This window comes from Netta rufina (genome assembly GCF_964035555.1).
Source record: "Netta rufina genome assembly, chromosome: 5".
Lineage (NCBI taxonomy): Eukaryota > Metazoa > Chordata > Aves > Anseriformes > Anatidae > Netta > Netta rufina.
The window spans coordinates 33,380,966-33,403,188 of record NC_140128.1 but is presented as its reverse complement, the minus strand read 5'-3'; the positions used below and the strand labels follow the sequence as shown (position 1 = coordinate 33,403,188).

Here is a 22,223-nt window from a genome sequence, read left to right as displayed (position 1 = left end):
TTGGTGGGGATGGTACAGAGATGCAGGAGCATCTTCTAGCCAGCTCCTGCTCCTTAGGGAACTGGCCAAGTATTTCTAATCGTGACAGTGAAGGAACCTGCAACTCTGCTGAGATTGTCCTACAAGATATCTCAAGTAGCTTTCATGCAGACGGGCCTGGCTTGAGCAAGGGGGACCAGTCAACTGGGAAACGTGATTCCCTACCATCCTGGGCCAGAGGGAGCGGGTGTGAAGTGTACTGGGGGAAAACTGCTTCCAGATGGGATACGAAGCTCACAGCACAGTCTCATTTTGCATTATTCCCTCCTGCTATCTCCCCCTCCCTTTCACACCCTCCTTCCTTCTCCTTCTAACTACACTCAAAAGCCAAGAAATAGCACGAGATGTGTTTCCAAAGCTGTATTACCAGTGAGCGGTCAGGGAGGGGGCAGCCAAGGGACAGAAACGCAATGGCGAGGATGTGCTGGGTTTCCTGATCCAAGCCTGATTTCTAGCTGCCCATCCCCCTCAGCGTGGTTCCGGGAGGATGGGGAGGCAGTGCCCGAAGGGGACAAACCTGGGTGTGCAGGTACAGGGGAGGCGATGACCCCCCCATCTCCCGGCAGCCCGAAGCTGCTCTGATGCCACAGGAGAATCTGCTCGGGGCTGAGGCCACCTCAGCTGCAGGGAGAGTGCGAATCTGTCAGCTGCTGGCTCCTGCTCCCTCCCACTCCTGGTGACCGACATAGGCACCGAATCTTCCAAACATATTTCCACCACATGTTTTCACCCTGACCTCATGCTTAGGGTTGTCTAAATAGCAAACTGCGTGTGCGTGCGTGCACTTCTCATTCGAACACCCCTTCCTGTTGTACAGCAGTTATCTTGGGAGCTAATGTAAGGCATCCAGACATCCAAATGCAAGCTCTCTATTTGCCCCCACCCAGAGCTGGTGTTGGACCTCTGGGGGCCGCAGGCAGAGACTGAAGCACTGAGCTTTTTCCAGTGCCCAGCTGGGCATGGGACACCTTGAGGTGCCACTGTGGTAGCCCAGTGGCCCCACAGAAGCTGAAGGAGGGGACAGTTTCCTCTCCCTGCATCCGCTTCTGCGTGTTGGTCACTTCTGTCTCTCCCTTTCGCTTTGACACATCCACCCTTTGATGGTGCCTTTCCTCTCTCCACCTCCAGCGGAGCCGTTTGGAGACAATCTCCCTTCAGGATCAGTTTAGTTCTCACAGCCTCCATGCTCCCACTACGATGGTCTCGCTCCAAGGAGAAAGCAGCAAGGGGCTAATCCAGCTGGGCGGCAGCCCAGGCCCAGGAGACGAAGGGCCTTTGCAGGTTGGAGGTTCTGCTTGTGCTGGCAGGCAGTGCAGATGAGGAGGGGATTCTTCTGACTTTTCTCTTTTATTTTTGAAAGTATTTTTCCTCTTTGCTTGCCAAGATAAATCTTCTGTCCCAGCTGTGACATCTGCATTTCCCTTCTCTGCTTTCACTAAGGAATGAAGCCCCCTGCACTCCAGCTTCACAGCCGAGGTTTCCTTTACATTCCAGGAAAGAAGAGCCCATACACTCCAGACAGTCCTTCTGCTCGCTTTAAAATGCAGTGAGTTGCAGAGCTTATGAAAGTGAAGGTCTTGAGAGCATTAAGAGGATCCACGCAGGATGGACAGATGCTGTGCACACTTCTCCTCATGGTCTAGTTGGTGCATGTGCACCCCATGGGGCACAAGCGCTCATCCAGCCACCTCCTGGCTCTCTCAAACCCCTCTGCTGTCCCTGTAACCTGACTTGTGTGACTCTTTGTGTCTCCTCTCACCCCTCATGTACCACAGCTCCCTGCTCAGTCCATGCCCCTGTTCTGCCTGGGCAGTTTGCCCCCTGCTGTTATTGCATCTCTGCATGGCAGGGCTGAAGCACTTCAGCTCGAACCATCTGCAAACCCCAACACTACCTCCCTCCAGCATCCCAAACAGCAGCAGCCCTGTCTTTTTGAGACTGCCACTAATGTCCAGGTAACCCAAGATGCTTTTTGGCTTCGTGACCTCGGATCGCACATAAAGCAGACGCCTCCCTGACACCTTAGCTCAACCTTATCTGGAACAAACTCAAGATTTTATTGCCTTCTGCAGAATAGTGCGGAATGACAGGAAAAGGGGTGGGTAGGTGGGTGTAGTGTCACTGAAAGCGAGGCAGGGGACAGCCGAGCTGTGCCGTCCCCGCACGGCACACGGTCCCTCAGAGCAAAGGTGCTTGGAGCTGTAACTCCTTGGAAGCAGCCCCAGCCATGTCCCCGCTGCCTCGCGGAGTCCCGGCAGAGCTCCTTGTGGAAACCTCCTTCCACCCAGCACCTGTGCCAAGGGGCCTGGATTTACAATTTCCAGCGCTAGGCGCCACAAGACCTAGGAGGGACGACGGGGAGGCTCAAGACACAATCAGGGGAAGGCGATTGCGGGAGCGGCGCCAACACGAGGCGCTCCCTTGGGGCCCTGAAGCGAGGGACCCGCAGCCCCCTCACGAGGCGGCACCGCCCGGGGCTGGGCACACGGCGGGCGCTGTTGAGGGGACTGTGTGGGGGGGGCACCCGCCATCGCCGGCGGTTAACGGCCGCCACCGCGCGCTTCCAACGGCCGGCAGCGGCCGCAGCCCATTGGCCGGCGCCGCCGAGCGGCGGCCAATGGGAGGCGGCTGCCAGGAGCCGGGCGGCGGCGGCGGCGAGGCGGGCGGGAGGAGTGCAGGGTTAGGACGGAGCGGCCCGCGGGCCGCCGCCACACGCCGCGCCTCGACGGGGCGCACCCGGCCGCCGCCGGCACCGCCTCCTGCCCGCTGCCGGCGCCCCGTCGCCCTCACGGCTCGGCCGGGCGCTGAGGCAGCCTCACGGGGCAGCGCAGCCCCCCTCTCGTCCCCTCATCCCCTCGTTGTCCCGGTGTTGCCACGTAGGGCGGCCTCGTCTACCCGGCGGCTGTAGGGCGGCCTGGTCTACCCATTGATTTCCCCGTAGAGGCACCTGCTAGGCGGCTCAGCACAGGCTGCGGGCTGGGAGCAGCCGTTTGCCGGCTCTGCACGAGATTCATGCAGCCTGTGGAGACCGGAGCGTCTCCTCCCAGCAGCAGCGCCCTGGAGGACACAAGGAATGCCTCTGCCTTCCAGCTCGCTCGCGCTGCCTGTGCACTAGTTATGAAGGCCCAAATTTCTTTTGGCTTACTTTGACTCGGGTAAAAAACAACAAAAAATAATAATTAGAGCAGGATTTAAACCGTGTACAGGAGTGGACGCAACCCCCTCGGAATGAAACATTCAGATCAGCTGCTCTTAGCTGTCATTTGGCAGAATACAGGGGGCTATTTCTAGGAGTCCATTAAAGGCAGATAAAAAGTTTGGGGCTTTCAAGGTCTTTTTTGAGCTCTGAGAACCAAAGATACCTGCCTGCTACAAAAAGCAGCCTGCATTTCTGAGCCATCGTGGCAGCTGCTGGGCTGCACTCGAATGGAGGTGGATGAGGGGTATTTATTCCCCATGGGGATGTGGGTACCCCTGGGCAAGCCATTTGGGGTCTTTTCCTCTGCTCCTCACGCTGAGGTAGTGCCGAGAGAAAGAAGTCACTGCCTCCAGGGCTCTGCCCCCTTGCCTTAATCAGTGCTTTACCTCTTTGTGTTGACGTGGCAGCCTCTGCTGAGTGTGCAGCAGGCTTCCAAACCCACCCTAACTACTGAGTGATGGGGCCCCACGAGTCTTTCAGCTGCTGTAGGTTGGGAGGGGGTCAATGTGAACTTTCTCTCATTAGATGTGAAAATGCACTGCATCAGCTTTGGGAAGGCCCCATCTGCTACGTTACCCCAATCCACCTCCAACCAGACCTACCCTATGCAAAGCCCATACACATATAGATCCCTTCTCAGTCCCCGCAGAGCCACAGCAGCCAGAACACACTTGGGTTTCTGCAGCCATGTCCATTGGCACGCAGCACCGCTGCACAACCTAGAGGTGCAGCTCAGGCCCTGCCCAGAAAATCTAGAGCCAAATGTACCACGAGAAAGCCCCCTCATTTTAATTGTGTGTGGCAGGTCTGCCTGGACAGCTTAGGGAAAAAATCTTGATGCACTGCAAAAGTCCAAATAGCAAACAGAAGGCTAGAATGTGTGAGAAAAAAAGGAAAAAGACCGCGAGTAAGGCTGTGCCACGCTACGGTAAGGCTTCATCTGAGTTCCCTCCTGGTCACAGAAGTGCAGAGAGCATTGGCTCAGATGAGCAGAGGTCCAGGAGGTCCGCACAGAAAGCCTGGAGCTGCTGAGGGACACCAGGAGGAACCTGTGGTCCTGGGCAGTCACCTGGGAGTGCCTGTTCATGTCTCACTGTGGTCCTGGTGGAGAGGGACCCATGGTGCAATGAAAGACAGCAGGCAGGGCAAGAGATAGAAAATGCTGCTTTACTCGGAGTGACTCTGTGAACTACACGGCTGTGCTGCAGGGAAGCCGAGGTCACGGCATCCCGAAAGACACAAAATAAAGCATGAATGAGCAATGCAATTAAAAATCGATTGGAAAGGGTACAACCGCTCAAGCCAGTCACTAGTCAGGGGGATGGGGGAGTTTGTTCTGTAACTGAAATAAACTAGAATAAACACCACTCCAACATCTCTTCCAACTTTCTTGGAAGCTTCTGGCCCTGTCCAGTACTGGGTTGGAGCCACCAGAGCCGGCAGATCTCCGCTCTTAACGGCTCTTCACCCCCATGTTATTATGGGGCTTCTTTCTGTATCTTGCATGAAAGGCAATCGAAGCAATGGGAAAGGTGCCCTAGGAGACAGAGGAAATCTGCTTTGTAAGATAACCAGAGCAGGAAGAAAGATCTGTATTATCTTTACAATCACCTTCATTTGTCTCATTGAAACCGTTTCTCTTTAACACTCGGAGAACAAAATCAGAGATAATCCGCATTTTGTCCCCTGTCAGGCCCCTGGAGAGCCATAAAGAAAAGCCTTGGAAGAGGACGATAGCAGTACTCTGTTCAAGTCCAAAGGCTGAGGCATGCAGCTAATACCAAACATTACTGGTGGGTTTCATTCCTCGGGCCTTTGTAAAGGGCAATTACAGAGCAAGTAAATCTGGACCAGCTGATGCATGACTCAAGGATGTGAGAAGGGTTTTGACTCAAAAGCTCGAGAGGTCGAGAGCTGGGACTCTCTTTAGTGATAAGGCTGGGCAAGAGATGGGCTTTATGACCAGCATGCTGAGTGGGGTCCCAAGCTGCTGCAGCGTTTGCAGTCTCTGTGGATGTGACACGTGCGGGCGTCGTGGTGCTGGAGGAGCCCTGCGTGAGCTGGGATGGGACAGGGCACTGTCTCTTGCTGTCTGTGCATGTGTGTGAGGCGTTCCTGCTTCTGGGCACCAGGACTGTTTTCAAAGCAGTTCAGCTTGGAATGCAGATTTCTGACCTGCTGCCAACATCCCAGTGGAAAATCTGTGCCCTGAGCAACAGATAGGAAATTAAACTTCAGCTCCAGTGCTGAGGGTATCATTTTCGCCTCAGCGGTGGAGCTGCAGAAACAGGAGTCTCAGGAGGATGGGGAAATCCTTCTTTCAGGGCAGTAACACCTCTCAGGCCACTCCTCACTGCTGGGGCAGCCTGGATTAACTCCATCCTCGGGGAGCAGGGAGGTGCAGTGTTACCGAGCAAGGGGTCAAAGCCCCACATTTCCAAAGAAGGGGATGGAGATCTGACTGATCAGAGATAACGCAGCCACTTCAGCCATGGGACAAAAATCAAGGCTGAAGGAGAAAAGCAGCCTTTGGCAAGCCTTTCCCAACACCTGGCTCTCCAGCCATCCCTTCTCCAAGCAGGACTTCTCTATGACAAAGGCCAGCAGCTGAGCTCCCTGTAGCTGGTGAAAAGAAGTGGAAACCTGAAGATGCCTGGGATCAGTGCTGGAGTGGATGCAGAAACCTGTGGATTTGGGAATCTGTTCTCTGGATACACCTGGAGCAGCACAAGGAGCTGATGGGTGCTCACAGGTTTTAGGGCCTGGGGGAATCAGTCTGGTAATAATATATGGATCCTTACCTAGCTGAGTGGAGGAGCTATATTCATAACTCCTGCTTCAAACTCATTATCTGTAGCTGAGCTTCACAGAAAGAAACATCTAGTCTCAGCTAAAAAGCCTTCAGAGAAATCCATCTCTTTCTAACAAAAAAAAAAACAAAAAAAACACAAAAAACTTGTAGAAGCTGACTACATTCACCAAACAAATGAGTAATTTCAAGCACTGACTCTAGCTTAAATCTCCAGACAAGGCATTTTCTCTGGGTTTTTGCTGTTAGATGAACAAATCTTTACTACCAGAGATCCTTCTGAAAACAAAACCAAGTCTCTTTTTAATCTGTGTAGTGTGGCATGGCACAGCCACTCTGCCAGGTTGTTCTGCGGGCAGCAGAAACGCCACGGGTCTCACTGCAGGCAGGGAGAATTCGGACGCTTAATTAATGACGGCAGGCTGCAGTCATGTAAGTCCATGTTAGCAGCAGATTCAAAGATTAAACTGCCTTGTGTATAATTAATTACTAGGTTTTAACATAATCAAAGCACAGGTGGAAGCGAGTGGTTCCTGTGGCAGAAGTTACAGCCCTGCCACAGTGGCTTTGTACTGCAAGGCAACAACAAAGGCTGTGAGAAAACCAAGATGGAATCTGCAGTGGTTTGGCTTCCAGGCATCCTTTCAGGTACAACCTTATTCTGCATGTGTAGGATCCAGGACCAGAAGCAACAGCAGGCTCTTAGTATCCACCTTGGTTTTATGTGCAACAAAAGAGAAGAAGTGAAATCAGTGAAATCTTACCCCTCTGTACCTTAATCCTGATGCCCAGTGACTTTCCCTAAGCACGGAGCTCTCCATATACACGAAATCCTCCACAGGTGCCCGCTGCGTGTCCCAGCACAGACACACCCAGCCCTATCCCTGCCTGGGTGCCCCCAGCCCCAGACCTCATGCAACCCTCTTCCCTCACGCTCCTCCGTCGCCTTCCTCCCATCTCCTCCCTCTGAAAGGGTGCACACATCTGGGTTGCCTTTATTGTGCGATAAATCTCACCCTGCATCTTGGGTTCATTTTCTGAAAGTTTTGAATGGTGTCTTGGAAATGCTGTTGGACAATAGGAGCTCTTTGAACCCAGGCCAGCTGGACGGGGCTCCTTGCATTGCAGCTGACATGCAGGCTTTGGCGGTCTTTCTCGACTCTTTCCTCTCCTCTTTTCTTTACAGCATTTGAATTGTCCTCAGACTTTATTTTTGGAGCGGGCAGTGCATTTCTGCATCTTTTCATCATTATATTATTATTAATTACAGTTAGGACTGTTTCTCTTTCTGCTGGCAATTCCTGGGTGGATCTCTCCTCTCTCGCTTAATGTCTTGGGTAAGACTACCTTGGCTGCAACCAGCTTAAGCAGTGACTCAGAATCCCTGGCCTGCTCCCAGGAGAGATGCAAGAGTTTTGCCAGTTGCTTTATAAAGAGGCCATCGTTTTCCTCAGCAACTCTCTCGCTCAGCAGAGCTGAGTAGGGTGGAAAAGCTCGGTGCTGCGGTTCCAGTGAGGCCATCCCAGCCCTTGTGGACTGGCCGTCCCCGGGGTGTTACTGAAAGCAGAGCCCTGCTCCCTCCGGGTGCAGCCAGGGCAACCTCTGAGCCAGGCACTGGGATCCTCCTCTGAACAGTGCCTTGGTCCCAGGGGGTCACTGCTCTCCCCTTCCCCGTCCCCTGGGCCCTGGAGGAAACAAAGCTGGGCAAGGCATGTGGGCAGGACAAGGCATCGCGAGGGAGGAAACACTGTCTGCGACTGTCGAGCTATTGCCTAATGGCCTGTCACACAGCTACCCTGCTACACACTGAAGCAGGCCTCTTGTATGGCTGGGTGTGAAGCTTGCTTGCAGCAGGGGTAAGCTGTACGTGGGAAATCCCACCTAGAGAAGTCACACTAGAAGTGTTTGAGCAGCATGCTTGTTATGGAGGCTGAAGTGCACACCCTCTCCGTCTTGTGTGCCGGGAAGGATTTGGGAAGAAAGAAACGGCCTGCCCCAGCGAGGCACGGCCATCTCCTGCAGAGCATGGGGGGAACACAGCCTGAATCTGTCCCGTTACACTGCCCTGCCTCCAGGACCACAGCCGTGCCCTGGCGGTGGCACCGAGTGCTGGAGGTGAGGGGATCCTGCGGGGAAGGGCAGCCCACCTGCTCCACAGAGCCGCCGACAGCCCCGGTGCTGCCTTCAGCAGAGGAGAAGGACTGAGATCATCTGTTGCTTTTTGCTCACACCAACCAAAGTGAGGAGGAATAGGTCGTGGGCCAAATAAAACTCTCCTTCCTCCCGTCCTACTGCAAGACTGAGCGGGCCAGGGAAGCCCATGAGCAGTTGGGAAGGGGTGGCCTGCCAGCCTCTCCCCACAGCCCTCTCCGTGCCGCTGTTGAAGGCTGAGTTGAGTCCTGGGCTCAGCAGCAGCTGCCTGAGCACCAGGCAGAGGTGTCGTCCTCTCTGCAGCTGCGGCAGGGTGCGAACCACAGCCGGACCCCTCCCCAAATGAGGGGGCGGCTGCTGCTGGCCTGGGCCGGGTGGCATCGCTCCTTCGGCTTGAGGAATGCAAACCGCCTGAGCTGCTCTTGAGGATCGGCCAGGAAAAGTCCACAAATAGCAACAGGAAATCAAAATGCCCGCTCCAGACATGCACCCGATACGAGGCCATCCAGAGCAAGGAGAAAAATCAAATGCTGGATGATGGAGATTACATCATGCTGTGGATAAACCTGCGAGCCTGTCCAGCTGGGGCCATGCCAACAGGTCCAGATGGCTCAGGAATGCTAACTGCATAGCTACCTCTCTCTTGTCTTTGCTTTTTCTTCCCTCTTTCTTTCCCTATTCCCCATCCCTCCTGGCCTCTTTCCCTCTTCCCTTTCCCAGAATAAATAAATAAAACCTCTGGCAACTCTACAGAGCCCAATTTCATCAAATATCAGCAAGGCAACTGAGAGCACTGCATGGGCACTGCGCAGGGCACGGGTCTCTGGCTCCTGCCCGTAGATGCCCGTGCTGCTGGGCGACTGCACCGCGGTGATGTGAGCCTTCATCTCACCGGGGTCTTCAGCCCCTGGCTGCAAGGGAGGATGCTGCCAGGGCAGCTCCCCTGGAGCACGAGGAGCACGGAGAAATGAGCATTGCTGCCGCGTACCCCAGCTGCTCGCAGCTGCCACGGGCTGCTCGCCGTGACGGCAGCACCAGGGGCAGGGAGAAAGCAGTTTTGCTGTCAGAGTTCGCAGCTGCTAGCTGCCACCCGGGCAGTAATTAGTGACAGGGAAACGAGCGCAGCACCCTGTGTTCTGTGCCCAGAGCTGACCAGGCCAGCGCCGCTCCTCGGCTGTCTCCCGGTGGGATAAAAACAGGACTGGGAGACACGTAGGGAAGGAATTAAAGGTGTGCGCTCTGCCGGGCCTGAAAAAGGGCTGCAGGCCGTTTGCTTGTTATTTAATGCTAATCCAGCTGTCGGACTGCTGCCAATTATCTTTGACACATCCTGAAGAGCGGGAGAGGCAGCAGAGATCGGGAAAACAACCTTAGCACTGCTCTTCCCAGTGCTCAACCCTAACTTTAAGCAGCTCAGGCAGACTTTCTGCAGGGAAAGGGCACCTCAGAGGAGAAAGGGAAAACAAAAACCCTGCCGTGAGCAGCAGGAGTGACCAAGAGGGACCACGGGTCTTTAATGCCCTGCTAGCAGGCTGACAAAGCCACGGCACTCTGATACTCTCAGCTTGTGACCTCCTTAGACACCAAGCAGCCCACACATAATTTGGGAGCCTGGGAGCTTGGCACAGCCCTAACCAAGCAGCAATTTCAGGCAGGAGTGTAACGGGGTGCTCTCAGCAAGCTGCCCAAACCCAGGGGGAAGCTAGGTTTTACAGCTCGGCCAGGATCTGGTTGTTCAGTGGAGGATGAGGTATGAGTACAGCCCTTTCACTGGATTTATAAAGCACAAATTGTTTGGTTTTCAGTATGGCCCAAGGAAGCCGGGCCAGCAACAGTATGGGCCAAGTACTTCAGTTTAAATCCCGACGCTGACAAACTTAGTCATCCAGACTGACACTGAAAGATTGCTCTGGATTCACCTGAAGTATCTGAGGTCAAAATCAGCCACGCACAGTCCATAGGTGGCACGAACGGGAGAAGGGCAATGGATAGCTGGGACATGAGTGGAGGATGGAGCTGCCAAACTGAAAATGTGGCACATATCATCTACAGCTGCAACACAATTCAAAGAGACTAGCTGGGGAAACAAAGAAATAGCTCCTACAGACCATTCCTGGCAGGTACCTGCAAGCAATCCCCACCCCAGCCTAACTTGTCACGGGTCTGCTTCGCCCACTGATGGCATTGCACCGTGCAAGTGAGAATAAGGCTGTGCATTCATTTTCAGACAGCAGAAGCTGCGTTGCACCAAGAGACACCCAGAAGATCGCATGCTGAGCAACAGGCAGAGCTGGGACTAGCATTCTCCCATTCCTGACAACCTCATGCCCAGTCGCTGCATCACTGCTCATAAGGAAAAAAAAAAAAAAAAAAAAAAAAAAGCAACAAGAACAAACTCAGCATCATTCGATTGGCAATTCAGTATTTGTGGCTCAACGGCACCTCATCAACTCTCACAGTCTGCACATTTCCTCGGAAAGAAGAGCCAGATTTCCAGCACTCCCTGGGCAAAGAGCTCTCAGATCGAGAGACTGAAAAGGCTTTGAAAGAAACCTTCCATCAGCAGCCTTCACAAATGTCAGCGATCACTTCCTCCTCCCTCAGCTGCCTGGCTTGCAGTCCCTCCCCCAGGGCGGCAGCAAGCTCAGCCAAAAGCACCTGCCCAGCACCTTCCTTCAGCTGTCCTGAATTTATGGCAACAGCACTGAGCTGTCCTGACACGCAGCAATTAACCACCACGGCTCCGGACCCGGCTGCTCTTCTCCATCCTGCTCTCCCTGTGCCTCAGCCACCCCTCCGGGTGGGATCAGCACGAGCACGGCAGGGCGAGGAGCACATCTGCGAGGTGAGCCCCTGCCCCTGGTCCAGCCGAGATGTTCCTGAGCACACTGCTCCCACCAGGACTCTCCGTGGCACCCCGAGGAGAAACCAGCAGCAAACAGTGGGGTGGGGAAGCTCGGCACGAGGAGATTTTTCTGGGCACAGGCCTAAGGAAGCTCACCCGCAGGGGGGATGCTGACAATCCAACTCCCGGTGCCCGAAGTGGATGTTGTATCCAGCTCCCTCCTGTGTAACAAGCTTGGTAGCTGGCCCAAACTGTATTCCTCCTCCAGCTCCGGCTGCCAGATTCCTCCCAGGGGAGACCTGATATTCCTATTGCATGGGAACTCCTGACACAGCTCGCTGAGCCACGCGTTACTCTGCATCTATTCTAGGAACACTGATAGCTGAGTTTTGGGCAGGCTTTGCTGACTCGGGTCAGCCAGACCAACCTAAACAAACGCTTTTCCTGATCAAGACAAAGCCACAGTGTGAGGAAGCCAAAAGCAACTTTGCAGAGGTAGTCAAGGGTGAGTTTCCTCCGAAACAGGCTGGACAGTGATCATAATGAATGACCCCATATAAAGCATCACCTTAGATCCCTGAAGATGGTACTGATTAGCCCCATCCAACCCAGCACTGCTTTCAATTACCTGCTAGTTTCAGTGAGAACAGCCATGCACATTGCTTCCACCCCGTACAAAGAATTTCTGCCATCCCAGAGAGTGAGAAGATGAGATAGGATGCGCCTCTACATGCAGGAGGAAGGAAGGAGTGGAAGGGTCTGTGGGGTGGTGCAGTCACAGCCTTCACGGGACCTTCTTCTGGCTGAACAGTGTGTCGAGATCGGTGTCAAGCACCTCTCACTTGGACACTGAACAGAGCACCTCCAAATGACTTGGAGGCAGACTTGGAAAGATTTAGGAAAAAAGGAATTAAAGGAGAGATGCGGAGAAATAGAAGAAAAGGTGGATAAGTTAGTCAGAAAGGGATGGGTGACAGGGGAAGGGCTGGGGCGTTCAGGTAGGCTCGGGTGACTGCAGAAAAGGAAAACCTTCCTTAAAACGACGTGACCCTACAGGAAAGCAGAAGCAAACATTTGTTTTCTCAAGCAGCTGGGAGTAAGTTAGATGTAAACACTGCACGGCATGTGAGGGGAGCACCGGGGTTGAAAGGCACAGCCTGCCTTTCAGCACACTACCTGCAGCACCCTGCTGCTCTGGCCTTGCCCTCAGCTCCTCACACCCCTTCAGCTGTTTCTGCTCGGAGGGGTGATGCAGAACGTGCAGACACAGCCCAAGGAAACAGCTCACAGCTCACAACATCATGCTCCAAAGGCAGGAAAGAGAGAGGAGCTCCGTGCAGGCAGCCGTCCTGTCCCACGACACACGGCTTCGGTTCCACTCTCACTTCTCATCTCCCGTGTGGAGATACGAAGTCCCAGAGGCTCAGGTGAGCAAAGGAGGAGAAGTACAGGCATTGGTGACTGCACCTCACCTTGCAGCACTGACCTGGCACTTCCCTGGGAAGTCTCCTGGTCAAATCAGGCCAAGAGGCAGCTCCTGGGCATTCCTTAGTGGAGCTGTAATGGTCTGCTTCACCCCTAGGCCCTACCTGCTCCCCTGCAACTGCAGCAAGGACACTGACTGGGTTTTGTGTCTACAACAGGACAAAGGACAAACTGGGAACTCATCCCTTCCCTAAAATGTGCTGATACAACTCAGTCTTGGGAATCAAATCTTCATAGCAAGCAACACGTGGTTATGAGAAGAGAACCTGCCATGTGGCCATCACAGAGACACCTTCAGAGAGTGCAGTGTGTTCATTCCCTTCCTCTACCACTGAGAATTTGTTAAGTAATATACTATATGTTAACTAAATACTACAGTCTTAAACCTTACAGGGAAGTGCTGAGAAAAAACAACAGAGTGAGCCCAGGACTAGACCTTTCTCAGAGGAAACACGGCAGCACATTGCAGAGGTGTCAGCACGGCCCTGTTTTGAATAGCAGGACTACAGCTGCGAAGCCACTCTTCCTAATACTTCCCTTTAAGGCACTGCTTCCAAACGAGGTTTTCTTTCCTCGTACGCGAGCACAAGGAAATTCCCCTCCCTACCAGAGACAGCTCCATCCCGAGCTTCAGCGAGCCAGCACGGTGCTGGATGGGGCCAGCGCGGTGCCGGAGGAGACAAGGGCAGCGCTGGATGGGGCCACCCTGGGCAGCAGGAGGCACTGCACTCTGAGGAAGCCAGCGCTTGTCGCAGGATGAAGAAGCCACGAGACACCAAGATATTTCCCGGAGTGCTGTGCCTCCTGCATTGGGCATGGAGGACAACCTTGCTTCTGGGCTACGGGAGGGGGCAGGAAATGCTGAGAGATGTTCCCCAGTCGTCCCAGTCAAACCAGGCCATGCCTAGGGACTCATACTGGGACCAGGAGATGCAATGGGGCACAGACCACCTCAGGCTTTCCACAGTCTGTTCCATACAGGTGTGACCCCTGGTTTTCTGCATCTCTGGAAGTGATGGCAGCATCGAATGACTGCCTAATGCCAGAGGGGACGGGGATCACCTGGCAGAGCTGTGTGTGGCTCCGGCACCTCCCAGCCCATGCTGCTGACGCCCTCCCTCAGTGGGAGCACGCAGGAGGCACAGATGTGCTTCCAGCCCCTGCCAACACACCCTTTGTTTGCTCTGCAAGCACTTCACTGACGTCCTTCCTGCTTCTCCCCACCAAGACAGTGGCTCTGTCTCTACTGTTTAACCCTGTTTGGGACAGGTGCCTTCCTGCACTCCTGCTCTGAGTTATAGCCTCTCCCCTAGCCCTGATCCACCTGTGTGGCTAAAGGGTTCTCCCATTTTGGCAGAGATTTTCATTTTGGCCAGTGGATCCCCAGCATGTGCTGCCAGCTGTCCTACAGATGAACATTTTTTATTTTGGAAGAGGATCCCAGATGTCTCTCAGTTTCTTTCTGGCATGGAGGGATGCACAGGTGATCCCCAAGTCTCTGCGGAGGAAGTGCTCTCCTAGTCTTCCAAAGGGAGCTCACATATTACCAAAATGGAAATATGTCTCCTGGTGATGACTCTGCAGTGATGATGCCCATGAGCTGTTGTGTTCACCCTGCGGCTAGCACTTCTGCAGGTGTAAGTCCAGCTGTGAGACAACGAGGAGCAGCACGGGCACAAAGTGGAGGAACCATGAGATGGATCCAATGAGATAAGGAAGATCTGGGAACTGCTGTTTTGAGATTTATTTCCATTAGAACAGGTCTGATAGCCCCACCCGGTCTCTCTGTATCTGTGCTCCAGATCCCAGGGGAATCTCTTCCCAGCAAGTTCCAAGCAAAATTTAAAGAAAAAAAGTCCTACCTTGTGCAATCAGGGATGTGTCACTGACCAAATTTTACCACGCACAGGGACAAGAGGGTCAAAATGCTTTGTGAATGTGTCCCCGTGCAGGACTACCAGCAGTGTCAGACCCAGCCTCCTGGCACAGTGGAGCTCCCTTTGCTACCCACAGGACGATGGATGGCCAAAGCTCGTCGCCCTCACTGCGTGCTGAGGTGGTGGGAGGGAGCTTACACAGCATGAAACTCACCCAGACCAAAGATCAGCCCAGGACCTAAGCAACACTTAAGTGCTATTTCTGTCCCTCTCGCAGGCATAGGAGGAACAGAAATGTGTACAGGCTCCTCGTGGGAGTGACGGTCATCCCTGGTGAACAGCCTGTGTTTATCTTCAGAGGAAGCTCCCCTTTGAGTTGTACCAGCACTGCCCTCAGCATGCTCACTACCGACAGTCCTGCCGCTTTCCTCCTTTCTGCAGGCTGTGACAACGCTAAAGAAAAGAGCAAACGGGAGGCACAAAACCCAGTTTGCACTCAAGGAGCAGCCTGCAGAGACAAGTGGTTCCTCTCCCATTCTGCGGCATCGCAGCGGGCTCCAGCAGGTACCACTTGTCACCTAGCCCAGGAACATCATCAGATCACACAATGACAGAGCACGCTACTGTGCAGCCTCCAAAGCAGCTGGCTGAATACAACAGAGACAAGTCTGAATTGCCATTTTGCTTCTAACAAGCTTCTAACAGCGCAGACCTCAACTAACTTGTAGGTTGTTGTTTTTTTTTTTTTTTTTTTTGCCTTGATGTCTCCCTTTCAGAAGGAGACTCAGAATACGCTTTGAAAAGCACAGAGTCAAAATGGAGCCGTGTTTACCCGAACATCCAACCCCCAGAGTCATCTTTGAAGGTATTTTTCACACCATGAAATACAGAAACACGAGGAAGAAACAAACCCACTGGGGTACTAGGTTAAAAAGAAACACATGCCTCCTGTTTGGCTGGTTTATTCCGGCTTCGTTCTGACATCAGTGTCACAGACCCAGTGAAGCACAGTGGTGGATCTGACTCAGAAGATAAGCCCTTTGAAGAGTTTCACAACGCCGATAAGAGCGGAGAGAGTAAGAGCCCTGTGAGTGCAGCCGTAATAGATGGTGAGTGAATAGATGGGCCCTAGCAGCAGCAACCAGAAGTGCTGGGCTGGATGGGGGACGAACAGGTGGGATCGATAAGCAATCACCGCATGACGGATTAGTCTCATTTGCAGTGGATCCCTTCTGGTAGGAAAAGATGAACAAAGTTGTCTCCGTTTAAAAGCAGTAGGCAGCCTCCTGAGCAAGAGGAGATGGTGGTGTTTTTAGAAGCCATCGTATGCAAGCTGGGTTAGCAGAGGCTAAGTGAAGTAAAAGAAACAGTTTGTATCCTCCAGAGATTTCCCCTCCAAGTATGAAGTAGACACCACTCTCCCTAAGATTTTCAAAAAAAAAAAACAAAAAAAAACCCACCCACCCACACACACACACAAAATATCAAACAGAAATCCTATAACCGCAGACCCATGCAGGTTGGGAGGGAGCTCAGGAGATCTCCAAGCCCCCGCTCAGAGCAGGGCCAACACTAAATGCAGACCACATTGCTCAGGGCTTTATCCAGACTGGTCTTGGGAACCTCCGAGGCTGGAGCTTCCACAGCATCTCAGGGCAGCCTCTTCCTACTCCTCAGTGTCCTCACAGTGAGAAATCCTCTCCTCACACCCAGTCTCTGCCTTCCCCATTCCGATTTATGAGCACCGTCTCTCATCCTCCTGCCGTGCGCCGATGTGAAGAGCCTGCCTCCCTCTTCGCAGCAAGCTCCTCACGGGTGCAGGGGGGCTGCACATTTATCAGTGTCCGAATTATCCCATGGACAAAACCAGACACCACATTTCAGATGGAAAAGGGGCAATCGCTCCCCCCTCCCTTACAGCCACGCTTCTGTTGGCAGCTCCAAGCCTCCTTTGCACACCCCTGGCTCGCACCCAGCTGCTGCCACCCAGGACCCCCAGGACCTTTGCAGCACTCCTCCCAGCCAGCCCCAGGAAGGATCAATGAGTCGCTTTTTGCCCTCGCTGCATCTCTTGAGGCTCGTGTCGAGCCATTCCTACAACTTGCCTCGGCTCCTCGGAATGGCAGCCCCCCCCCAGTTAATATTTTTTTCTGTTTCAAGCACACAGACTTCCTTGAGGACACATCTACAGGGCCATTTTTAAAAGAACAAGATGACTAATGAGGAGTGACGGTTCAGGAAAGGCGAGCAGTTCAGAGCCACGTAATTCTTGCCCCAGAGGAGCACAGCCTCTGCAGTAAGGTTCACCCATGCTTTCTTTCCGCTTCTGTTCTGAACAGAAGAAATCGTCCTCAGAAAAAAAGAAAACAAAAAAAAGTTTCATACTGGCATTTTATGGCCAAAATTCCTGGCCTATTCTAAGAAAAATACTTGCTGAACAATATCTGGAAAAGTTTGCCCATCTTCGAAGCAAAGGCACTGGCAACTTTGCAATCTATTGTGCACGGTGATGCTTCGCACAGTACTATGCAAAAAGAACTTCTCAGCACATCTCCAGACCCCATGAGGTTTGCTGGATTTAGTAGGAAAATGTAAGTATATTCCTTCCCCCCATGTTGTCATGCAGCAAAAGAAAAAAGAGGCTGATGTATTATGCCCTGGGGCACGTATTTTCAACAGATTTGGGAGGTGGGAAGCAGCTACAGAATCTGCTCTGCTTATCATATCTGGGAAGAGAAGGCACCAGCTTGACTCGCACACTCCCGCAGAAGTTTGTGGTGTGGGCAGCTAGGGGAAAATCCGCACGGCACTTCGTTTCCTAATTGGAAGCGGAGGACAGCGGTGCCAGAGTCACCCCAACCTGGCGGCAGCCTACCCCTGGTCACCGCACACTGCGAACACACTGTCCTGGCAGGTGGCACCAGATGGCACTCTTACACAAAAGCTTCTTTTTCTCATGCTCTGCTTGCAGCCAGAAGTTGTATTTAAACTATAAGGAGGTACCAGCTATATGGGCAAGGGGTTTCCCGAGTTCTGTCTGCAGCCCCTGTGGCAACTCAGGTCAAAGTGGTGATGCCGAGACATAGTATCTCCACACAGGTAGGAGAATAAATGGTCCTGGCATGCAGCACTTCCATACCGGCACAGCTGCATCCGTGCAGGGTATATAGGGAAGGAGGGGAAATGCGAGGCTCCCAGTGATGGGTCCTGGAGCAGCTGAAGCCCTGCAGTCGCCAGCAGGAGCTGCAAGCACACAGCCGGGCTCTGCTCCTCCTGCAGTGCCCGGCCGTGGCTGGTCCCTGAGGCACGGCAGTATCCCGGGGAGCAGGAGATGGTGAGCTGTCTGAGGCATGGGACTGCCCGAATAATCTCTTTCCCAGAGCTGCTGTGCCTCCAGACACCAAGCGTGGTGCACCTAGCCTAGTGCAAATTGTGCACCTCTGCTTTCTCCTCCGCGCTGGAGGCAGTGCAAAACAGTATCCTGGGTACCTCTGGGTATCTCATGTGCAGAAGTGGATTCACCAGGCACTTAACAGCCACAGCCCTCCTCTCCCTGTCTCCTGCTCTGGTGCTGTGCTGCTGGCATCACCCCTGCCCCTGCCACCAGGACGGTGCTCAGAGCTGCCCGCATTGCCCCGCCGGGAGCACGGGAGGTGCTGGGGTGGGACGGGGGCACGGCAGGGATGCTCGCCCACCTTTGGCCATGCCAGCCCTGAGGTGGGGCCCTCCAGCACCGGGGCAGAGGGGCAGCGGGGTGTGCAGCACCAGGGCTCCCTGAGAGCCCAACTCGTGGTGCTGGGGCAGGGCAGGAGCCCGTGCACACAGAGGGAGCTGCCAGCCTCGGGACTCGGCTGGCTCCTGGGAGAAGCCAGGCGGTTTCCTCGGGGGTGAACAATGCCCCTTTGGTTTCTTGGGGCTGGCAGCACCCTTCCCTCCCGGGTCACTCCGCTCCGGGGGGGATGCGAGGAGGATGCTCCGTGCCCGGCCACCACCCTGCCCAGGGGTTAGGGGCAGACAGATAGGGGGGGGGAGCCCCAAATCCCTGGGGTCCCGCTCCCACCGCCCTGCGCTCCTATAGCAAAAAAATAAATAAAAAGAAGAAGCGAAGGCAAAGCAGCGGTGTCGGGCAGGCAGCGAGGGGCTGCGGCACCCCCACACCCACCCTCCGGGGGCTCTCCCCTTACCACATTGCTGAGGAAATCCGCCTCGCTGAAGTCTCCGAGGTCGAGGAAGCCGGGTCCGGCGGCGGGGAAGAGCCGCTCGGCGGGGAAGGGCTCCAGGATACTGTCCATGGTGCCCGGGGGCCGGGGGCTCGGCGCTGGGCGCGGGGGCTCCGCCGCTCCCCGCCCGCCGGCCTCACAGCGCCGCCTCGCTCCCGCCGCCCAGGCGCCGGCGGTCCATGGGGCGGCGGGGCCGGGGGCAGCCGGGCAGCCTCCTGCCGCCCAGGGGGGCTCGGAGCCGAGCCGAGCCGTGCCGGTGCCCCCGCTCGGGGCGAGCTGTCAGTGCCCCGCTGCGCGCAGGGGCCGGCGCCGGCCCGCCCCCGGCCCGTGCTGGGGAAGCGGCGGGCGGGCCCTGGCGCGCCGACACCCCCTTCAGGCGGCTCCCTCTGCGGGTGGGTAGGGGGCTGGGTGGCCACAAAGGGCCTGGGGAAGGCGAGCTGGCCTCAGGGAAATGGGACTGAGGGTCCCCGTCCACTCTGAGCCCTGCTCCCGCTTGTGGTGATCCCGCCGAAGAAGCCCCAGCGCTGCCTCAGCGTGTCCCTGCTCCATGGCTCTGCGGGAACAGGCTGGCGTCCCAAGGCCAGACCCGCATTTGGAAATCCCCCGGCCAAGTTTTGGGGTGCCTTCTGCACGGCCACCACCGGCTCGTGCCCCGTGCTCTGTCCCAGCGCTGACAGCACAAGCCCGGCACTCCCGGGCTGCTCCTCGCACAAGCGGCCGCACGCTGCCTCCCGCACACAAAAGCCGTTCTGCTGGCGCACACAATGGGCTCTTTCAGTCACATTTGCTTTTACCTCATGTTTCAGTCAAGTGTAAAGAGCCTTGGGGTGAAAGGGTCAAAGGCATAAATTCAGCCAAGATGGAGTCACGCCGCTGTTCCCGCAAAGTCTTTTAATTTCTTACTTCTGCAAGGGAGGAACAGCATTTGGAAACCATCCTCCATGCAGGTGAGGTGCTCGCCATCCCCACAGAGCAGCACTCAGATCTCATGGTGGTGGTAAAGCACTGGGAATAAACCACGGGCTGTCACACAGGACCACCTCAAAGCTCTCCCACCGAGTACAAACACCTCTCCTGGCCGCCCCGTCCCCGCGGGGTGAACCCCACATGGGTGCACACTCCCTCCGCATGGAGACAAGGGCTGTGCTGGCTCCTTAACAGCAAAGGGACAGTAAAATCCATGGCCAAACACGGATGTTTGGTTCCACGCCTTGCCCACACGAGCACAAAGCAGCCTCCTCTCGGGCCACGCGCTGTGTTTGCCCTCGGCGTGAGGCCGTGGGTTGAGATGCTGCGAGCTGCGGCTGCTGCGTGCGCAGCACGGGCGGCCCAAAGGTCAAGCGAAGAAAACCTCGCTCGTTTGTCAGCACCCAAAGGGGAAAACACTTTGGCACATTCAGACAGGAATTGTAAGGTCCGTTCTGAAGACTGAAAGATCCCAAAACACCGAAATTGGGCAGTGCAAACGTCACCTCTCTGAGTGTTGCAGCTGTTCCTTGGGAGCCAAAAGCATGGCTGTGAAAAAGATACGGGGCACGCTGGGGTATAAATGTAGGAATCCTCCTGTGAAACCTTTAACACGTGTAGAGTTTCCTTTCTGCTCTGCCGGGGACTGATGCAGAGTAGCCAAAATGCCATGCCACACCTGGAGCAAGATGGGGATAGCAGGGCAGAGGCCAGAGGAGAGCAGAGAGAATGAAAGGGGTGGAGAAAAAGGGGCTCTAAAAAGGGACTGAGGGAACTGGGCTGCTTTGGCATAGGGAGAAGGTCCCGTGCCTGCAGTCTGCAGGCATTCGGACCACTGAGGGAGGCAGGAGGACCAACAACTTACTCCTTCACCACGCTGGGGGGCTGAGCAGTAACAGACTTGCTCCATAGTAAGAAATCTTTAGATCAGGTCACAGAAAAACTGACACAAAAGTACTAGGAGGTGCCTGGGAAGTGGCAATGTGTCCCTCACTGGAGCACCTTCACGAGCAAGTCCTGCAGACTTCTCTTGGGACGCATATAGGGCTGATCCGGAGCCAGCCTTCGGGTAGGGGCGGCACCACGTGCTGGCTCAAATTCCTTTTCAGCTCTATTGTCTCTGATCTTATATTTAGATTTATTTGCAATCTGATTGCAGCAGGGGACTGAAACAGCGGCTGCGTGTGCTTAGACTGATCAAGTCTCAAACCGACAGCAGATAAGCCTTCCTGGCCTTGCAGCCTTTGATGCTGCGGATGCACATGGATGCCCAAGATCATTTTATCGTTGCTGATAAGGGAATAATCAGCCCCGTTCTCATAACAAAAGCACCCAGCTCTCTCATACTCTGCTCTGCCCTGTCTTGCTGCCTCTGCACACCTTCACAGCTGTGGGGTGAGAGTGGGAAGTACAAGTCCCTTGTTGCACGAGGCAAGGGGACCAGGCTCTGGGCTGGGACATGTGTGCAGCAATCCAGGGCACCGTGCAGCCTGCAAAGCTGGAGCTTTTGTTTCCCCCGGAGCGAGCCAGGAGGTTTCACAAACTCGTAGATGAGTGTTTCTTGAGGAATGTGGGGCGAACTGCATACGTCAGTGGTTTTTGGTTTGCTGCTTGCACACCGCTGTGCTACAGGAGGAATCCTCTGGCCGGGGTGCTCGTGGGGAACATGGTGAGGATGGAAATGGGACCTGGCCTCATCCATGGAAGAGGCACGGCAGTAACCAGGTGGTCCCTTGGGACTGTGTGTGAGGACACGAGCAGTTGCAGACCCAGCCCTCAGGCTGTGATTTCATGTAGTTTTTGTGGGAACCACTCAAAACCTGTGCAAAAGCGATGGCAGGGGGTGAGGAGTCTAGAAAAATCATCTTCCAGCAAGAGGCAACTTTCGAGGAAGGACTTGCAGATGCCAGAGTCGCTCTCTGCCCTGTGTTCAACAGCCCCGCCTCATCCGGGAAATCCGGCTCCGTTTTGATTTCCTTCCAGCGGCGTGTTTAGACACTTTTCCCTCCAGCTGCTCCCTATTCCCTGCCTCCCAGGCAGGTACCGGAGCACCTGCTCCTGCTGCCAGCAGGGAGGAAATCACACCTCGCTCTGCTATTTTCCACCCCGGGGGGGGAGACCTGTGAAATTGTGAACCTGCTGCCGCCGTGCCGAGAGGGAGCAGGTCGCATTGCTCGCCTCGCCTTGCGTGCAGCTTCACCAAAGAGAAGCTCTGCCTGCGAGCAGACACATTTCACGGGGAGCTGCTGAGCCCAGCTAGGTGCAAGATGTGCCGGAGCACTCGAGCGAGGCGCAAACACACGCATGTGTGCGTGTGTGTGAAGGGAACGTACAGCACAGCTCGTGCTTGCTTTCCCCCCTCGCCTGGGAAGTGCAGGGGAAAGTGAAGAGCGTATTAATTGCATGTTTGCATATGGCAGGGATCCATGAATGCTGTGGTTTCAGTGAGCACCCTGGTGCTATGTAGGGAATGAAAGGGAAGCCGCAGAGCTCGGTGCTGCGATTATTATTCTTCCTGGGGTGAACTTTGGGCCCTCGGAGAGGTCCCCATCAGCCTTCTGGGCCAGCAGGCAGGGACGCAGGGAGTCCAAGACCTGGGGGAAGGAAAGCCTTGAACATGAGACCAGAGAGC

At 54.8% G+C, this 22,223-nt stretch overlaps 1 protein-coding gene across 1 annotated transcript in view; it reads right to left on the bottom strand.

Moving 5' to 3' along the window:
- Positions 1-18,697, bottom strand: part of CREB3L1 (cAMP responsive element binding protein 3 like 1) — a gene marked incomplete at both ends in the record, with an annotated part of 40,789 nt that extends 22,092 nt beyond the window's left edge. Inside the window, one exon of the mRNA XM_084288238.1 lies at positions 18,590-18,697. Within this exon, the coding sequence (XP_084144364.1) occupies positions 18,590-18,697 (108 nt within the window). The remainder of the gene's footprint in view (positions 1-18,589) is intronic.
- Positions 18,698-22,223: the final 3,526 nt, after the last annotated feature.